The sequence below is a fragment of the Molothrus ater genome, chromosome 2 (assembly GCF_012460135.2).
Source record: "Molothrus ater isolate BHLD 08-10-18 breed brown headed cowbird chromosome 2, BPBGC_Mater_1.1, whole genome shotgun sequence".
NCBI classification, from domain to species: Eukaryota; Metazoa; Chordata; class Aves; order Passeriformes; family Icteridae; genus Molothrus; species Molothrus ater.
The window spans coordinates 26,719,583-26,737,983 of record NC_050479.2 but is presented as its reverse complement, the minus strand read 5'-3'; the positions used below and the strand labels follow the sequence as shown (position 1 = coordinate 26,737,983).

Here is an 18,401-nt window from a genome sequence, read left to right as displayed (position 1 = left end):
TCTGGAGAAGAGGCTGGCACATGCAAGGACTTATTCTCAAAGACTTCCACATGCTCAGAGAAGATCAATAGAAATCAGCCTAAATTGTTTTTTATCATGGCTGTTTGGTTTTTATTAGTCTCAACAATAAAACTCTTTGCTCTATCAAAGTATGGATAATTACATGCATATAAGCCACCAGCATACTGGGAGGCCAACGTAATATCTGCAAAGCAGCATAATATCTTCAGAGGTTACTGCTGCAAAGGGTTTCCACAATTAAAAGGTTTCCTTTTGCAATTTCAGTCATGTTGGGTCCCAAGATGTTTCAAGCCTTTGTTTACTGCTGTTTGTGGCAGTTGCCATGCAGTTTATTTGGGTCTGTTTTTCATGTACCTGCCAGCCAAAGCCCCATGCCAGACTCAGAAGCCCTGTCTCCAGCTCAGGCAGTGTGCCTGGCCCAGCCTTCTTCCCTGACACTCTGTGGCAAGGCTTGGACTGAAGGCTGGCCATACACAAGAATAGCATTTAAATTAAGAGCAGAGGAAACATTGCAGTCAATATCTGTAGCCTGAATTTTCTTCCAACACCAATGTTCCTGGAGCGCAGGAAACAGTTAATGCAGGCTATTCACTTTCCAATTTTTTAGTACTGAAGTAACTCTCAGAATAATTTTGACATTTATTACCTTCAACTTCTTTAGCAATGATTTGGTATGAATATTATTAAGCTCCTAGTCTAGACCTTAATGCAACTTAATTATAACTTTAAGTTCTTATATTTAGCATACCAAAAACCAAGCTTGTAGGAAGAAACCTTCTCCTATCCTTATTAGCATTAGCTTGAGGCTGGGGTCAATAGAGGGTGTGAATAGTTATTAACATCTATTGGCAATATTCTTCAGCAGTTTTGGCCAGTGAAGTATTGACTGAGCCATGGGCACTGAGATTTTTGCAGTATTACTGCAACAATAGGCACCACAGATAAATTAGAGAGGTAACAGAACTTCCACATGACAGGCTTGTGCTTTGCTTGGCACAGACCTAAACCGTGCACAAAAAGGAACAGTCACAAAAACACTCTGCTTTGCTCACTAAACATCTGTCAGGAAAAATATCTGCTTGAGGCCTGCTTCCACAGTGGAAGGTGAGAAAATGCCACCAGGACAAGGCAGGGAGACACCAGACTGCTGCCTCCTTGGGACAGAGAAAGGCCTGTCAGGAGGGAAATTGAGATCACCCTCCAAAGAGCAAAAAGAAAAAGTGTCTGCTGAAGACCACACTCTGCTGCACTCAGAAAAAACTTCTGCCTGTTCTGCCAGAAAACAAAATTGTATTACAATGCTCTGTTTGCAATGGGTGGGGGTTAAATTAAATTTATAGGAAGACTATGGAAAAATAAATGGTTTTGTGGGGAGGGTATGTGTGAGATTGCAAAGTGGTGGGTATAATCATGAATAGGAGGGTCTGGATTTGAACAAAGCAAAGAGTGAGTTTAAAAGGGGAATGAATTAATTAATGATGAAACATGTCCATGGCACAGAATGTGTCCAGGGGCCGAGGGAAGGAAAGAATAGAATGAAACAGCATCTCTCCACCTTAGAAAACCTCCATACAATCTTCAACTAAACTTTAAAAAGTCTACATTTAGACCAAAGAAACTATACTTTGCTAACTTCACTACTTCTTTTAAAATCTATCTTCAGACATCATAAAGTTAAAAAGTGTGGCATAATTTTTGGTGAGGAAAAAAGTCGCTGTAGGATGTAGCAGTTAGCTGGGATTACAACCATATTTGCTGAATATTAGCACTACATAATTCCATGCCTTCTTCTTTGGTCTAGTTATGGTGATCAAAATGGAAACATCTCTTTCAAGTGATGCCCCAGCCCAATGTTTATTAGCATCTTACCATGAGAAAAAGAAGGAAGCTTTTGTAACAGGAAAAAAAAAGTTCATTTTTATTAGGTAATGGATACCACTAAAAATTGTGACATGTTTCAGAGAGTGGCATTAAGCACACAGAAAAAGATAATTTAAGTGGAAATTCACCACAGACAAATCTTAGTACCAAATGTATCTGCTGTTTTGCTGCTATTGAGAAAATTTTTAGGAGATCTTTTGAGCTAGATTATAAATTTTTAATTGCTGCAACACTCACTTCAGTGCCATCTCTCTCTCAACTACAGTTTTATGTATTTTAAAAACTGTTTCATGCCAGTGAAATTGAATTAATCCTACATTGCCTCCCAAAATTAAATGTGACGGATTGAGATGCTTAAAAGAGATGCTCACACCTGCTGCTGGTGATTACTTTCCCTCTTCTGATTAAATGCTTGACTTGTCCAGAGTGCTGAACTAATTAAACCAGATGCAACAGCATTCATTTCAAGCCACAAGACAGCAGCTTTTATCAGGCCCATCTCTTACCTTTTTTATTAATTTGTTGAGTAAGCTTCTACAAGTGCATTATATATTCAAGACCATGGGAAACAGTTTACAATTCTACTACAAAATATCCATACTGAACAAAATGAAAAAGCAATCCCACAAGCCCTGATACACTATGTAGTATGGCTATAGTAAGTGATATCATGCAGTATCACTATGACCTCATTGTTTTGGCAGCAATTGTTTCACCAATAAATAATTTAACAAGCGGCTAATCACTAGTTTAAAGCTGGCATACAGATTCTTCTTTTTCCCATGACTACCTGAAAATGTTTTTAAGTTACAGCACATCTTCCACTGCCACATTTTCAACACCAACATAATTTTTCTTCCAAGTTTAAGACAAAAATTAAGATCTGGTACATTTTTCACTCAGCTGTTAAGATCCTTGAGTGCACAGCAAAGTCTCTGCTTACCCTTTCAAATGTTACACAGAGTAATTGCCAGCAGTAAGTTCTGTATTTTCTAAACTTTAACAATTTCCGCTGGAATAAGGAAATACTTGACCTTTCTCTTGTCTGTGTGTTTGTATTTCAGGACGTACGCTGTAAACACAAGCCATACAATTAGGAGAACCAGGAGGACGGGAACGAACCCAACACCTGGAATCCCCAGCCCGCCCCGCACCTGCGGGCACCGCCGCCTGCTCCACCGGCCAGCACGATGGCTCCTGCATTAATTTCCTGTCCGCGTCCCGTACCAAGCTATTCCTCCGAATGTTCAACCTCCAGCAGAGGGATTCGCCCAGCGCACTGAAAGCTCTGAAGAAGAGCCGGTATTTTTAAACACCTCGGCGAGCGAGCGGATGAGCGGCAGTGCGCACCGCGCCGGCGATCTCGGGCTGAGCCCCCCTGCACCGCCGCTCTGCGGGGCTCAGCCCGAGCACAGCCCCCGTCCCCTCCCGTGCCGTGCCGTGCCGTGCCGTGCCGTGCCGCTGACTGAAGCGCCGGGGCAGCGGCGCCGAGCCCGGGGCAGCCCGGCCGTCCAGCCCCGCCGCCGGCTGCCGCTCTGCCCCGCCGCATCCCGGGGCTCACCTGTGGGGTCCAGCACGGCCAGCGGGCCCGGCACGGCGGGGCCGGGCGGCGGGGCCATCCTCTCCCGGGGCGCTCCGCTCCGCTCCGCGGCGGCGCTGCCCGGGGCGCGGCGGGGCCGCCCCGCGGGGCGCGGCGGGGCCGGGGCCGGGCCGGGGCCGGGGCGGAGCGAGCGGCGCTGCCCCCGCCGCGGGGGGACCCGGCCGCCCAGGCCGACCTGGCCGCGCTCGCTGCAGCTCCGGTGCCGGTCCTCGCGGGAAGCACGGAGCAGGGCTTTTCTCGTGCAGCCGTCAGCTGCTTCATTCATTATATGTCCTACCCGTGTCTCGGCCTTGGCGGCACTTCTGGATTTCTTCCTGGCCAATTTGACACCTGGTAGAGATCAGAGTTGTCCCAAACTTTCCTTTCAGCTTTCTTCTTCACTTAAAAATATATATTTGTATATAAAAATCAGAAATAAAATGCAACAGCAATCAGAAATACTGAGTAAATTACTAAAGCTGGCATGTCAGTGACATAGGTTAAGGCAGGTGTAGGCTAAGAGAGGAAATGTCGATAGTCAAGAGATGTCAATAGTCAAGAGAACAGGGTTGTTCTTTTTCTTACATGGTGTCTATCAATTTCTCAACCTCACTGCCGCAGCTTTTATTCCTTCTGCAGATTCTGACTCTTGTCAGAATCTTGCCCAGGAACTGCCAGCTGTTGCTTCTAGTGCTACTTACTGCAGGGTTGTGTGACTTCTGCCTGCAACAGTCTAGCAACTACTGAGAAGAAATAGCCAAAGGCACTGTGCTGTTTTGATGTCCACTGTTCCTTTTGCCTGATTTCCCTATAGCAGAGAACATAATTTTTTATGGGGTTTTTTTGTGGAAAGTGTTTTTGATAGGCAGCCAAGTGTTTTGCTTATGTTGTGTTCTCCCACTTGCAAAAAGCACAGCTCTACTTAGCATTATTGTTTTTCTTCTGTTCCAACCTCTAAATGTATATGTATATATTTATTTAAGTTCTTCAGTCTTTGGCATATTTCTCCAGGAAATGGTTAGAAGACAAGAGACGGCTTTCTCAGGTACCACCCCTGTAGTGTGTAAAGATAAGTAAGCCAGGATCTAAGGCCAAACACAAATCCACTTTTTTCTCTTTACATCCTCTAACCTGAAGAGGTAGAAGAAAGGAGAAAAAATAGGGTAGAGGTAGTATTTGTACTATTAATTACTAGTTTTTAATAGAAATTGATGAAGTAATAGATTGAGAAAACAGAGATGGTGATGGCACAAATAACAAATTTGTTTGAAAGTGGTAGTGGATAAGGGTGATACAAATGTCCCAAAATCTGGTAGACTCTCAGGTTTGGGGATGGCTATGAATAGAAGTTTTCATCAACAGTAAATAACAGCAAGGTTGGGGAAGACTTCAATTCCCTAAACAGATGCAAAACAAAGACCATACACAGCATTTATTATTGGGTCTGATGGGCAATAAATCTTTTATTTACCAGCAGTCACTGTTCAGACTCAACAGCCTAAAGGGAAGCTGTTCTGTAATTCTTTTCAGTAAAATATAAGGATATTATAAATCCTTTAAAAAATAATTTGATCATAGAAAATAATCTTTGATGAATGACTAACATTATTTACTGCAAATTTCTTGAGAACCAAGAATAGGTCTACAAAAATATCCTGCAGTCTTGGATATCAGAGGGAAAACATTAAGAAACTATGAAAAATTATTGATGAGGCTGCATGGACCTAGCATTTGAGCGTGAAAGAATCATGGACTTACTTTAAATCCAAAATGGAATATCCTGTATAGCACTTACATCCCATAGAAGAGGTTGAATAGATCAAGAATAATTGTGAGACTAGTGGATAAGTAACTCCCTGAAAATGAATGGACCTACAGGAAATAGAAGTACAGCTTGCTGAGTTGGAAACTGCAGGATCAGAGAAAAAAAATTGATAAAAATACAGCTGACTGAGATGTTGCAAAGAAAAGGGTAACAGATAGCAAAGAATTCTTCAACTACACAAATAGAAGTGATTCAAAGAAGCAAGATATGTGGTGGATTAATGCCAGGGATGAGATGAAGGCTGTTCCAAATATTGAATAAATACATTGCCTGCCTCAGTTTTCAATGAAAAGAACAAATTAAGGTGAGAGTATTTACAGAGAGCATAAAGTAAGCAAGATAATGTAAAAGATGATGTTAGTATAAGTTAGGCTGTTTCTAGTGACAGGTCCCGGAAAATCACAACCCAAATGTTGACTAAATTGGTATCTGTCTTGTAAAGTCCTGAGCAACACTTTGGATAAATCAGTGAAGTTGTGGTTGAAGCACTGTTATTGGAGACTGCTGGAGAACAGGAAAGCTGTCTTCTAAAGAGGCAGAGGGAGGGAGAGGAACAGCAACTCCATGCCATGCCCTGTTAATTTGACTGGGAAAATTCTTAGAGGTAAGTGAAAAATGGCTTCAGCTACATGATGGTTCATCAAAGCTAGATCATGTCAGACTCCCAAGATGTTTGATAAGGTGATTCCTCAGGCAAAAGCATTGCAGTGAAGCAAATTTGTCTGGATGTCTACACGTTAATGGGGTCCTTTAGAGGAGAAGTCTTAACATGGAGAGGACAGCTGCAAGTATGGCTCACCATCAGGTACAGGATATGCGTGTTTGTGGCATATTTGTCAAGATAATGTTTGGATTCTCACCCAAAAAGGGCCTCATCAGCACTAAGCCTGAAGGCCTCCAGCATGTCCTTGATTTCCTCTCCTGCTTTACTGTGGCACACTGCAGGTTTGAAGGATTTTTGCCTTTTTTCCTATAGGTCATCACTATGGTAGTGCATTCTTTGGAAATGAGGTTGGTCACTTGTGAGATTTCAATCCTGTGTGTTCCTGAAGTATTTTTTTGTTTAAATGCCCAGCAGAAAGGTAAGCCAGTCATTGCTGAGGCAAAATTCAGGAAGTTTAATAAGCTGGCTTGCCCAGTCACACAAGGTCATGACATCAAGGCAAGTAAATTTCCTTGGTTCATAGTATATAAATAGTATTTATTGGCATGGTTAGTGGCACAGTCCCTTGAGAAGTACATTGCATTAGTTCAGCTGAGCAGTATAAGGGAATCATGCAGGAAGTGAAAGGAGCAACAGAAGTAGCCCTGAGGTTGAGATAAATGGCCACTGAATATTTGACTAAAATATGGCTATTAAAAGACAATTTCTGGGCAATTCTTTTCAAAAATGCTGCTTCCTGGTGCCAGTCAGTACCCAGGGTGTGTTTTATTAACACAAGATTTAAAAGACTCTGCCTGACTTCTTTAAAAGGGACTTGAAAAGGTAAAGCTATTTACAATGTTGTTCAGAGGCATCAGAAATAAGTGAATGACACATTCATTCATGATATATATTTGTCAAAAGCAGGTTTAAATTCTTTAATTGCCTTCAGTACACTTTTCGCCTACGAATTTTTGCAGTCAGATTTTGAATTCTATAAACTTTTAGCATCCACAGCATGTGTGACAAGGAGCTCCATGTGTGCTGTGTGAAGACATGGGATACCCCAATGGGAACAAGAGGCAAACTGAAAAGAGCAAGATAAAAGTCAAGTTAAATGTCAGGTGTATTTAAAGTCATAAGAGAATAAACCTGAGGACAGGTACATGGCCCTTACAAAAACACCCCAACAAAACAACAAGCAAACAATTGCTTACATGATACCAAAAGACATTGTGGTATTTATTTGTTAATAAAGCTAGACAATGAAAAGTGTGGATAAGGTACTGGAGACCATTCTTGTGCTGTAGCTCATAGCCTTATCAAGACAACAAATCTCTGAAAACTGAAGTAAAGAAAAGGTTTTCAGAGAAGTACCTGTTTTTGAAATATTGTCATACTGATAGAGCCTAAGTTTATATAAGCTGCATATGTACCTCTGCAACATGGTTAATAAAGGTGTGTTTGAAAGGTACCAACAATAGCACATCAGATGCATGACTGAAGAAAAAAACAAAAAAAACTTGGTTTGTATTGTGAAGAGTTACATTAATTTGCTTATGGGTAGAAATGTCTACAGAGGTATTTATACCAGTCCAATCATCAATTTTTGGAATGCATGAGGAAACTCCTCTGGAAAATGCCTCTTAAATTTCAAAACTATGCCATCACCAAAAGAATAAATCAATCTGTAATGCAGATGTACTAATGAAATTTTTATAACAGGCATAATTTCAATTACACTTCTAAGTACTTAACATAAAGTCTGATTAATTATTTTTCCTAGCTCAAACCATCTTAAAAAATTTCTTTGATAGCACAGTGAATTATACTATCCCTTCAAATTAAGTTTTTTGAAGCCCAGAAGTAAGTGAGACACCCAGTACATTTTCTCATGTCAGCTGGTGCCTTATTTAGTCAGGTGCCCTCCATCCATGTCTGCTGTAGTGACACCAAGTCAAGGACAATGTGTTGCACAGTCTCAGTGAGGGAAAAGAGTTCCTCATGCCTCACTTGTCCCATCCAGGCAAGGTTGTTTCCACCATATACTCTGAGCAGCTCTGCTTGGTTGAGTTTTAAGTCTCACTTATGAAGTTCTCCTTTCCCTTGACAGGCAGTTTTACAAGTTTAATGGAAAATGAGGCGAGTCAAGAGCCAAGTTCCACACTGACAACTCCTCAAGAGCTGTAATGTACCGCAACATTTGTCAAACTGATCTCCTAATTGTTTTACTGATGTACTCCTTTAACTTCAGGAACTCACCGTACTCTTCATAAACTCTGGACAATGAAATATGGAATTAGAGCCATATTCTGACATGCACTGCAGCTTCCTCTGAATCAAAAATGTCTTGTAAAGTCTGTAGGATGGCTGGTAGGATGGCTCAGCTGGGAAGAAGAGAGAAGAGGCAGAGGGTGAGCAGAGACATGTGGGTCAGCCTTGGAAGCTTGTTCTAGAAGAAGATTACCAGCCATGGAGAGGTATCCCAGTAATGTCGAGTGAGTATCCTTCTCCCTCTCAGAGGGTCCTTTGGAACCACCCACCTATTTAGAGGGGAATAAGATGGCAGGCTCTTACTGTAGTCCAGTGTTTCAGCATTTTCACAGCACTCACATCCATTGGAAAGATCACAACTGCAGCATTTCTTTCATGTATGAGAGAAGCAGCTTGCCAATTCTTAAAATTGTGTTTAGGAATTAATAAAGATGTGAAGGTGTAACAGAAGAAAGACCATAAAACCTGACTTGGAAGCTGGGTCCTCTTGAAGGACATTGTGTGATGCTGGGGGGATGAGGAGTCCTGGTCATTTGACAGAATAAGGCAGTGAATGAGATGGATCACTGGAATTTAGCTGGAGACGGTACAGGACATGCAAACAGCAGATCTGAGTGTCAGATCCAAGATTGTTCAGCTAGAGCAGTGACTTACAGTGGCCACTGCTTTAGCTCAGCTGCACCTTCAGCCCTGTAAGAGTCGCTTCTACACCATCCCACTTGTGACTGTACCCATGCTGGCTCAAAACCACCTGAGGAACTTGGCCTTTACGTTTTAAAAGGAGGATGATCTTCCATTCCCCGTTGGTACTTCTATGGGAAAGAAATTCTTCCATTAAAAGTTAAAATGTCAGCACTCTGTCTTCCCAAAGCCTAGCTTGATTCATTATGGCAGCACAAAGGAAGGGCTACAGCCTAGTTTATTTCTTCTGCTTGATTTGAAAGTACCCGAATTAATGGTGCATATGGTGACATGGGCTGCTTGTGGAGATAAAGAGGAGATGTAGGGTTGAAATTAAAAAAGGTGACAAGTTTTAAAATGTGTTCTCTACCATCAGGGCTAAGACACTTTCAGCAGCAGTTCAGAGTTTTACATGTACTTTGTTTTGTAAAATGCTATGTTGACAATAAGGGGAAAAGAGTTAAAAGTAGCTGGTGGAAAGTTGCTGCCAAGGAGATTTAACTGGCCAGGAGATGGACTATGGCTTGCTGCAATGGATGTTTAGACATACAAAAAGATGACGAAAGATGTAGAGCCACTGCAGCCCAAAGTGTTTCACAAAGGAGAAAAGCATAGCAGAAAACTTTATTTGGAGATTTTTGATAGTGTTCTCCTTCCCTGGCCCTTCCCTATCCTTTTTTTTTACAGCTGTGAGGACCTCATATTCAAAGTGGTTAAGTGGAATATGTTACATGTCTTCCTCTATTGCCTTTTGCTCTCATTGTCCAAAGTACTCTGTGAAATTATCACATTTTGATGCTAATAATAGAAATAAACTCAGTCTAGGAAGCACTTATCACTTCTATGTTTCTTCTGCCCCTAATTTTTTTGTTTCCTTTTGGTGTCAGTCATAGACACTTCCCCTGACCACAGAGCTGTCATTTAAGCAGCAGAGTCCCTGTGCCTTGTGTGGTTAGACCACAAAAACAGTATTTTCAACTGGACAGGACAGCACACACAAGAAACCAAAGAGACCTCTCTAAGTTGAGAAGATCTAAGCCATCAATAGATGCTGAGACTGGATTAAAATGACCAAGAGTTATTGCAAGGCTTGCATCCTCAGTAGTAAGACCCCTTTCCTGTCTGTTCACCCCCAGAGATGGAGCCCTCAAGTCACCAGATGCATTTTGTGCAAGAGGTGAAGAGGGTGCTCCTGAAGGAACAGGACAAAATCAAAGCTCTTCAGTCTTGCTTGGCCTCCGTGGAGAGCATTCTGCTGCCCTGGAATAAAGCTCTGCACAGGGGAGTGGGAGGGTCAGCTCAAAATGTGACAAAATGCCATGGCATAGGAGGAGCTGGGGACTCTTTGAGTGCCACCATTGAAGAGAGCCCTGTGTTAGCTGCTGTATTCCTCCTCAGCAAACAAACTACAGCTCTGGCTAGCAAAACAGGAGATATTCTTTGCCTCTGGATGTATGAAAGCAGATACATAAGAGGAATAGAATGAGAGCAGGAAATCAGTCTCCTGAACATGATTTTCAGTGTCAATGAAAAAAAAGTCACTGAAATACGGGTGGGGAAAAAGTAGAGTGAGAGGTGAAGCTGTGTGGGCTGGATACACTGAAACATCTGTGAACATAAACAAGCAAATGGAGCCCACGTTCATGCTTGATTTCACAGACTTCTAAAGGAAAAAATAGATTGTATTTGGTGATGAGGTGACTGTTGGTAGTAAACAGATACCATGATAAATGGGACATTCCTTTTGCCTCACAGATCATGGATGGTGGTTTATATCTGATATCCCATTAACTTTGTCCAGTCACATGACAGTTCCTTCAAACAAGTGGGGACCTGAGATGGTAAATAGCCATTATGGGTTTGTCTCCACGGTCCCTTACAGGTCCTTCCCAGATTTTGATCAAGACATCATTCCCAGGCTGATTCCCTTAGACACTGCATCTGCTTGATTCCAGCACAAATGCAACAGCAACAGATGATTCACAGATTTCTGACCCTTTTTCCTGAGGATCTACAAGACCATGATTGTTTATCTGTGAATTGAGGAAAATAAAGCTGCAATAAACCTATTTTAATTTTTTTATAAGTCATCTACAAACATGTTCTCTTTTTTTCCTAGTGGATTTGTTGTGCAAATAATGCAAGAAGCTTTTAGAAAAAGATGCTGGCCACTTTCAGAAGAATACAACACTGTATATTTTTTTATGCTAACATTGACATATCTTTCCCTTTCCAAGAGCAACATGGATATTATCCAGTGTCCATAAATAACTGTTATGCCATGTCAGCAGTATGTCTTTATTATTATGTTTTGCTGTATCTTCCCATATTCTGTGAAATTCCGAGTTTATAAAACAGAGAAGATCTCTTATCACACAATTCTGTAGCATCTTGATTTCCTATATATATTTTTCAGGTCACATTTGAAAGTGTTATTTTTAAAATTATTTTTGTTATCAATGAAGCCATTGAATAGATACTGAAAACTCGATACAGCAACCTAGTAGATATCTGCTTAATGTCTTGCCCTACAATTCATCCCTTTGACTTCCATAGACATCTCCCCACCAACTCTACTGTACAGTGAGAAAAGCAGATCCCTCAAACTAAGTGGCAAATTCTTCTGACTTCAAGTGGCCAGTGGGCTTCAGAGAGTGTGTAAAGTATATAAATGCCCCTTGAACACAGCTCAGTGCAGAATTGGGTCCTCTAATCTTAAAAGCTTTTTTATTTTCACAATCTATACAGAAAGGACTGTCTAAAGAGAAGTAATAAAGTTTTATTAGCGTGACTGGGCAAATGTCTGAGCTACTGGTCTGTGGCAAAGGCCTAGAGGCATCCAGGCAGGTCATCCAGAACATGAACCATCTCCCAGCAGGATCTAAAGGGTATGGTATATATAGCAGATGGTGGTAGGAAAAGGCAGTTCTCTGCAAAGATACTTAAACTATGCTAAGGGCAGTTTGCACTGCTTTACTATGGAGCCCTCTGCCTTGCTACCAAGGTACCAGAACACAAAAGAGTCTGGAAGCTAACCAGCAAGTTTCTGAATTCCCTGACAATTATTTATAACTGCTGTTCCATGAGCAGTAGTACCTTGGTGTTAGGATCTGTGCCATCTGTCAGAAGATCAGCTATAAAAGTGGGAATCTCCATTTCCAATTGCACAGAGCCTTCAGTCCTGGCTTTGTAGCATGTTGTGATTCCAAGGAAAGGACACTGCATTGCCCTGCTGCCTGAGTCACTGGGATGGGGAAGGCTGTGAGGACAGGCAGAAAAGCATTGTGGAGATGGAGTCAGTGAAAAATCTGTCCTTGGAAAAGGAACATTTGCTGAGAGCTCATGATAATGTGAGGGCTTTGCACGTTGAGCCTCTACGGCAGCAGCAGTTTGGAAGTGTCAGGAGTTCACAGTGTCCGCACTAGACCATGAGGATACTGATAAGTGGGACAGGGTGCAGATGAGGCTTCAAAAATGCCTAGTGAATGAAATGTAATTTCACACAGCTAAAACTGTCACACTGCCATAGATCCCTTATATAGGCATATCTATTTCTATTTAAATATGTGTACAGGCATGCTCACATGTCCCATTAAAATGTGTTGTTGGATTCATAAAAACATGAGCCATACCATACGTCCTTAGGTGGCCTCATAGCAAATACAATTTCTTTTAACTGTAAAACTTTCAATTTACTTTGACTTTTTCTTCATTAATTGATCTTAAGTTCTATACATATATTTGGCACCATAATTAATCCTAAAGATACAATTTAATATGAGAAATAACCTGATGGCTCCCAAACCCAAGGTTTCAGCCTGCACTGCACAAACATACCTGCTCCTGCCCCTATGCCTCTGCACCTTGCCCAGGAAAATAAAAATTTGAAGACTAACTCAAATAACAATTGGACATACCCCATATGTTATTCTTTGCCTATCAATCTGCATGTTTATTCAGAGAAAAGCCATTTCTTGAGCACCTGTGCAAACCAAAACCCCACCCACACAGAAGTTATGAACACGTAACAGAAGATATACACGTTGAGCAGTTAAGAAGAACAACCCAGTTGATCTTGAAACTGGAACCCTGCAGTAATCCTGAATTCGACTCACAGAATCATTTAGGTTGGAAAAGACCACTAAGATCATCATGTTCAACTGAATTGCCTCAATCTTTACAAAAAAAGCCCTGATTTTGGGTAAGGGTGGAGTTTTGTGGTTCTCTGCATCTCTTGGGCTGCAGAAGATAGAAAGGGGACTAAACCTAGTTTAAAATAGCTGCTTTCTGCATTTGAATAGCCAGATCTCAAACATGCTATGTTTGGCCTTCATTTTAAATAATACTTACACAAGGGTCCAAATTAGATGTGATCACAGCTATCTACATATTCCAGCTTATTTCAAGTGCAACAGGTTCTTACTGCTTTGTCCTTTCATAAAACTTTCAAAAGGGCCTTCATTTCACTGTCAAATTTAGATTTAGGTTATTTCAAGTAAAAGGCATTCTTCTCCCAGCACAACTCCTTTAGTAACAACCAAGTTTATTGATTCACTTGGCTCTTGTCTCTGGAGGGCTTCCTGATCATAGGTTGAAGATGCACATCCAATGTCACTTTTTAGTGACTCAATTTATGTCCTAAACCAAGTCTGCTTTTATTTTTCATTTCCTTTGCATCCAAATTTCTGCTAAGTGTGATGGCAAGCATCAGGGGAGTGGCATAAGTTCCAAGGGCTCTCTATTCTGACAGTACATAAGAATAATTCAAGATTTTGATTCTGGCCCTCTCTCTATACTGGAGCTTTTATACATGATGTCAGAATTTGGCACACTTCAGATTAGCAAAATGAAATGAGGTAAGCCTAAAGCTTTGGAAACCAGAACTTCACACAGGTCCGAACAAAACAGAGGAGGTATTGATGGTGTTCAGGGTTCAGAATGAACACAGGTCGCCTGAATGCACTCAGAGACATCTAAGCTAGAACACCAACAGAAGTCACTCATAAACTGTGGTATTGCTGGGAAAGTTATTTAATATCAGCACATGGGAAAACATCTCTGCAAGCTGCAGGCAATTATTTCCTCAAATGTTATACTTACCTTCTTATGAGCAGATATCTGAGAGTAACAGGACAATGGTTTGTCCATTAACAGCAGGCACAGATTGATTCAGGCCCTCAGTAACCCTTGGCTGTGGTGAGATACAGAAATACAAGGGCTTCTTTCTCCTGGATGCCTTCGGAACACGTCTCTGGCACAAGCATCTCTGGTCAGAAACTCAGCCCCATTTTCATTCATTTGTAGTACAAGAGAGGAGAAATATTAGACCATGTCCAGAGGAGGCTGACCAGGAGTGGTGAAAGGCCTTGAGTGCCAGACTCAGGAGGAGTGGTTGAGGTCACTTGGTTTGTTCAGCTGGGAGAAGACAAGGCTGAGGGGTGACCATGTCACAGTCCCAAACTTCCTCAAGGGATCAGCAGAGGAGGAGGTGCTGATCTCCTCTTTCTGCTGCTCAACTAGAGGACACAAGGAAATGGAATGAAGCTGTTGGGGAAGTTCAGATTAGGAAAAGGTTTTTCTTTGAGAAGGTGGTCAGGCCCTGGAACAGGCTCCCCAGTAGTTAGAGCAGCAAGCCTGCCAAAGGTCAAGCAATATCTGTTCTTGGTCATATGGCCTGGTTTTAGGTAGTCCTGCAAGGAGCAGGGAGCTGCAGTTGGTGATCTTTATGGGTCTCTTTCAACTTGAGATGTCTCTGTGTTACATCTGAAATGGTGACTGCAAAATCCAGCCTGCAAAGACAAATTCCTTCTGTTCCTTTGGCCATTTTAAGCTGGTCTTGAGTACTCAGTATGAAGTGCCATAGTCTTTTAGGGTGAGGAGAATCAGCTTAAGGACTGGAACTGAAACTACATTGTGGGGTATAAACCACTCTACATGGTCCCTCCTTGGTCATGGGGGAAGGCCTAACTCCATATACTCTGCACAAAAGTCGCTGGACTGCATCTCTGTCAGAGGTCTGAATTAAATTTGGGCAGAATTTGAAGGATCTTCAGCTCATGGGGAAACATCATGTTTGCTATGGTTTGAACTAGAGCTTAAATTTTCTGTGTGTATCAGATTCCTGACTTGTATCGTGTATGTGTTTGTTATCCAAGATGAACACAAGGCCTTTCCAGCTCACTGGGAAAAAAAAACATTCAATTTGAAAAATTACATTAAAGAAAGATGAACTATAAGAATAAAACAAGAGATGAGACCAAGGTTCCTGCTATAATGCAAACAACTTTTGGAAGAAGTCAAACAAAAATATAAAATATTTGGATTTATTTATGTAGTTCTTTCTGAACATAAACATTCAATACTTTTAATTACTACAGAATCCTTATAAATCTAGAGGACTTCCATACATTTTAACAAAACTGTCTTCATCAGTCTGGAAGATTATGACTACCTGTGGCAGCAAAGCTTATTCTAACCCAGCCTTCAGAAATTTTCATTATGAGCAAATTCTTCATGTGTGTGCATTTGGGTGTTCAGCTCTGCTTTGGATATCTGTGTCTTCCTTTTTATTGCCCTTTCAACTACAGTGGACATAAATAAAAATGTGAAGCATTTCACATGAAAAAAAATTCTTTCCTAGAATATTTTGTTACATTTTTTACTTCTTACTTAGACTTTCAGTTTTTATCTAGAAGCTGTTTGTTGATTTATAAGACACAATTTTCTTATTCTATTAAAAATGTTCTACTACACAGTATCCTGCATTTCCCCTACCAAACAAGGATGCCAGGTTTTTAATCTAAATATTACCCCTTCATCTATTTATATCTGACAGCTGTTTGTGGAAACTTCTTTTCACACAGAATTACATAGAATTCATACATACACATAGAATTAGTCTGCTGCTTATTTGCTGTACATGCAGCACCCAACATGTACTGATTTCTCATGTGAGGATAAAAGGACCAGAGTCTGCTTTAGAAAGCCTAAACCCAAAGAGAAACACAAATGGAAAGAAAGGAAATGAGACATGAAAATCTTAACTTGCTCCTGCTCATGCAAGAGGTATCAATTTTGATTTTTTCATCTGGAAATGTGGCTGAAGCAGTCATGCTGCCTGTGAGTGCTTTCTGGGAGGTGTTTCACTAAAAATTTTTGAACCCTGGCCAAAGAGGGATGCCCAGACTTCAGCTCAGAGCACATGACACAAGTGGCTGAACACCCTCTGAGATGTTTAGGGTGTACATGTGTGAGGGCAGGCACAGACATGAGGGACCAAGTGTCATATGGGACAAGAGGCCAGGACAAGACCTTGGCAGGGAAGGAGAATGCTAGAGGAATGATTGAGGAAGAGGCAGGTGGGAGACAGGTAATAAATTCTCTGCTGTTTTAACTCCTCAAATAGCAACTGTGTTTTCAGCAAGACATAAATTGACCCCAACCTTACAGTGATTTTGCAAGTAAAAGATAATTTTTTAATTAATTGCACAGTGAATGAAAGAGAAATAAGCACTTCTTTCTATAATGATGATGTGTATTTGGTAGTGCTCTTCTGCTGCCTAAATAAAGGGAAGGCAGAGTGTTGTGGTGCTCTGGCAGTGCTACTGGAATTGGATTATCTCCCTTCCTCCGCTTGGCATCACAGAACAGTCACTCTTAATTGTACCTTCTATCTGATTATTAACTGATTCTGATCATGCTCCATCTCTTCCCTTATCTGCTTTTCATCTTCTGCATTGCTTCTCTGTAATTGCAACTGACCTGCCTCAAGGCCCCAAATGATTTCCTATTGATCTTAAGTGCAACAGATTGTTTCGGGGATTTTGGTGGCTCCACTCATCGTAGTGCTGCTCACCTCTTTCCTGAAACTGACTTTGTTGCAATCCAGCACTGGCCAAGAGCAGAAGCAGTTCCTACAGGCATTGGCTATAGTGGATGAGGTTTCTGAACAACCTTTATATGATGGCAGTCTTCAAACAGCTGGGCAGGCCCAACAGCAAAGTTAGTGTGAGCTACAGAATGGGAATCATTGTCCTGCCTGTCCTCAACAGGGCAAATACAAAAATGTAGTGGCGGCTGCCAGCCCACAGATGTTATTTGAAGCAATGATTTTGAATTGTGGTCCAGAGGCTCTGGCACCGTGTAAGCAGTGCATGCCACAGGTTATGAACTGCACTCTTAAGAAATGCTTCATGTATGCAATTATTGTGTTCTAAAAACCCTCACATCAACCCTCCACACAGCCAGACAGGAATCGCCTTAACGTCATTGAAGTAAATACTTTTCTCTTTTAAAATCCTAGGAGACAGACAGCTCTTCTTGCCAGGAAAATCATTAGGCCATCACTAGGAGTCTGGAGCAGAGTAAAGGAATAAATGAAAGAGATAATAAATCCCTCTATTCATATTACAGATCATGAAAGGGGAAAAACTGGCAAGCATCTGCCATGTAAGAAACTGGTCTGGAAGTCGGGAAACAAGCAAGAACGACCAGAGCAAGACTTCTCCAGAGGAGCAAAAATACCTCAGATCCCTAAGTACTGCAAGTATGCTACACAAATAGATAGCAAATACTCAGAGAAAATAAAATTAATATTGATTATTAGATCGCTAAATACCCTGTGGCAGCCAGCTTTGAGTTGCAGTGCTGAGTACAGCAGTGCCAGAAATTTCAGAGAAACTGAATACCAAGTCTGTATTGCTGCTATCAATTACTTTGCTTTCATTTATAAATAATGCTGGCTTGCTTAGGTTGCCAGTTAGGAGCTCCAAGACTATCTGGGGTGATATCTCATTCCTTTAGAAAACCTTAGTTTAATACATTATATGTCTAAAGGGCATCACTGAAGAAAGAGGCTCCAAGGCCTCAAAGCAAGAATCAGCTGCATGGAAAAAATTAGTCTTCATCCTGTATCAGAAGAAACCTGAGATCTTCTGCCCTTTTCCTGGGTGAAAACAGAGATACCTACCTCCCAGAATGGCAGTCACTGAGAAGCTGAGCTCACCTGCAGAAATGCTCTCCTCTTTTGGACCCTGGTTCCACACTCACGTTGACTGAACTGAGAAAGCAAACCCATGCATTCTAAGAGGAGACATCCCCTGAGAGGAGCCCTCAGGGGTAGGACTGTATGGTACACCAGCCTCTACACAGGCACACCCACACTATGCAGGGGTGGTGGGCTTGGGTTAGGTGAGGTAAATAAAGTACTGGGATTTGCATGTGCAGCTATAAATGAAACTCCTCCATGCAGCTGATCTGCCTGTTGAAACCTGGGAGAGATTTGTCCCCTTTGAAATTGAGGTCCCACTAAATAATATGCCTACCATTCTTTTGGTCTCCAAAATTGACATGAGGCCAAAGACATGTTTTTTTAAAGGCTCTATGTTATGAATAATTGTTAGGCCCTTTGCTTTTGCAGGCTATTAGCTGGTATTCAGATAACATATCTGTTAATACAACATCTGAAGGTCTAGCCTCATGTGATAACTCTGTCTTCA

General features: G+C 41.4%; 1 protein-coding gene across 1 annotated transcript in view; it reads right to left on the bottom strand.

Moving 5' to 3' along the window:
• Positions 1-3,559, bottom strand: part of TMEM255B (transmembrane protein 255B) — a 68,340-nt gene extending 64,781 nt beyond the window's left edge. The window contains exon 1 of the mRNA XM_036406530.2: positions 3,464-3,559. Within this exon, the coding sequence (XP_036262423.1) occupies positions 3,464-3,521 (58 nt within the window). The 5' untranslated portion in view covers positions 3,522-3,559. The remainder of the gene's footprint in view (positions 1-3,463) is intronic.
• Positions 3,560-18,401: the final 14,842 nt, after the last annotated feature.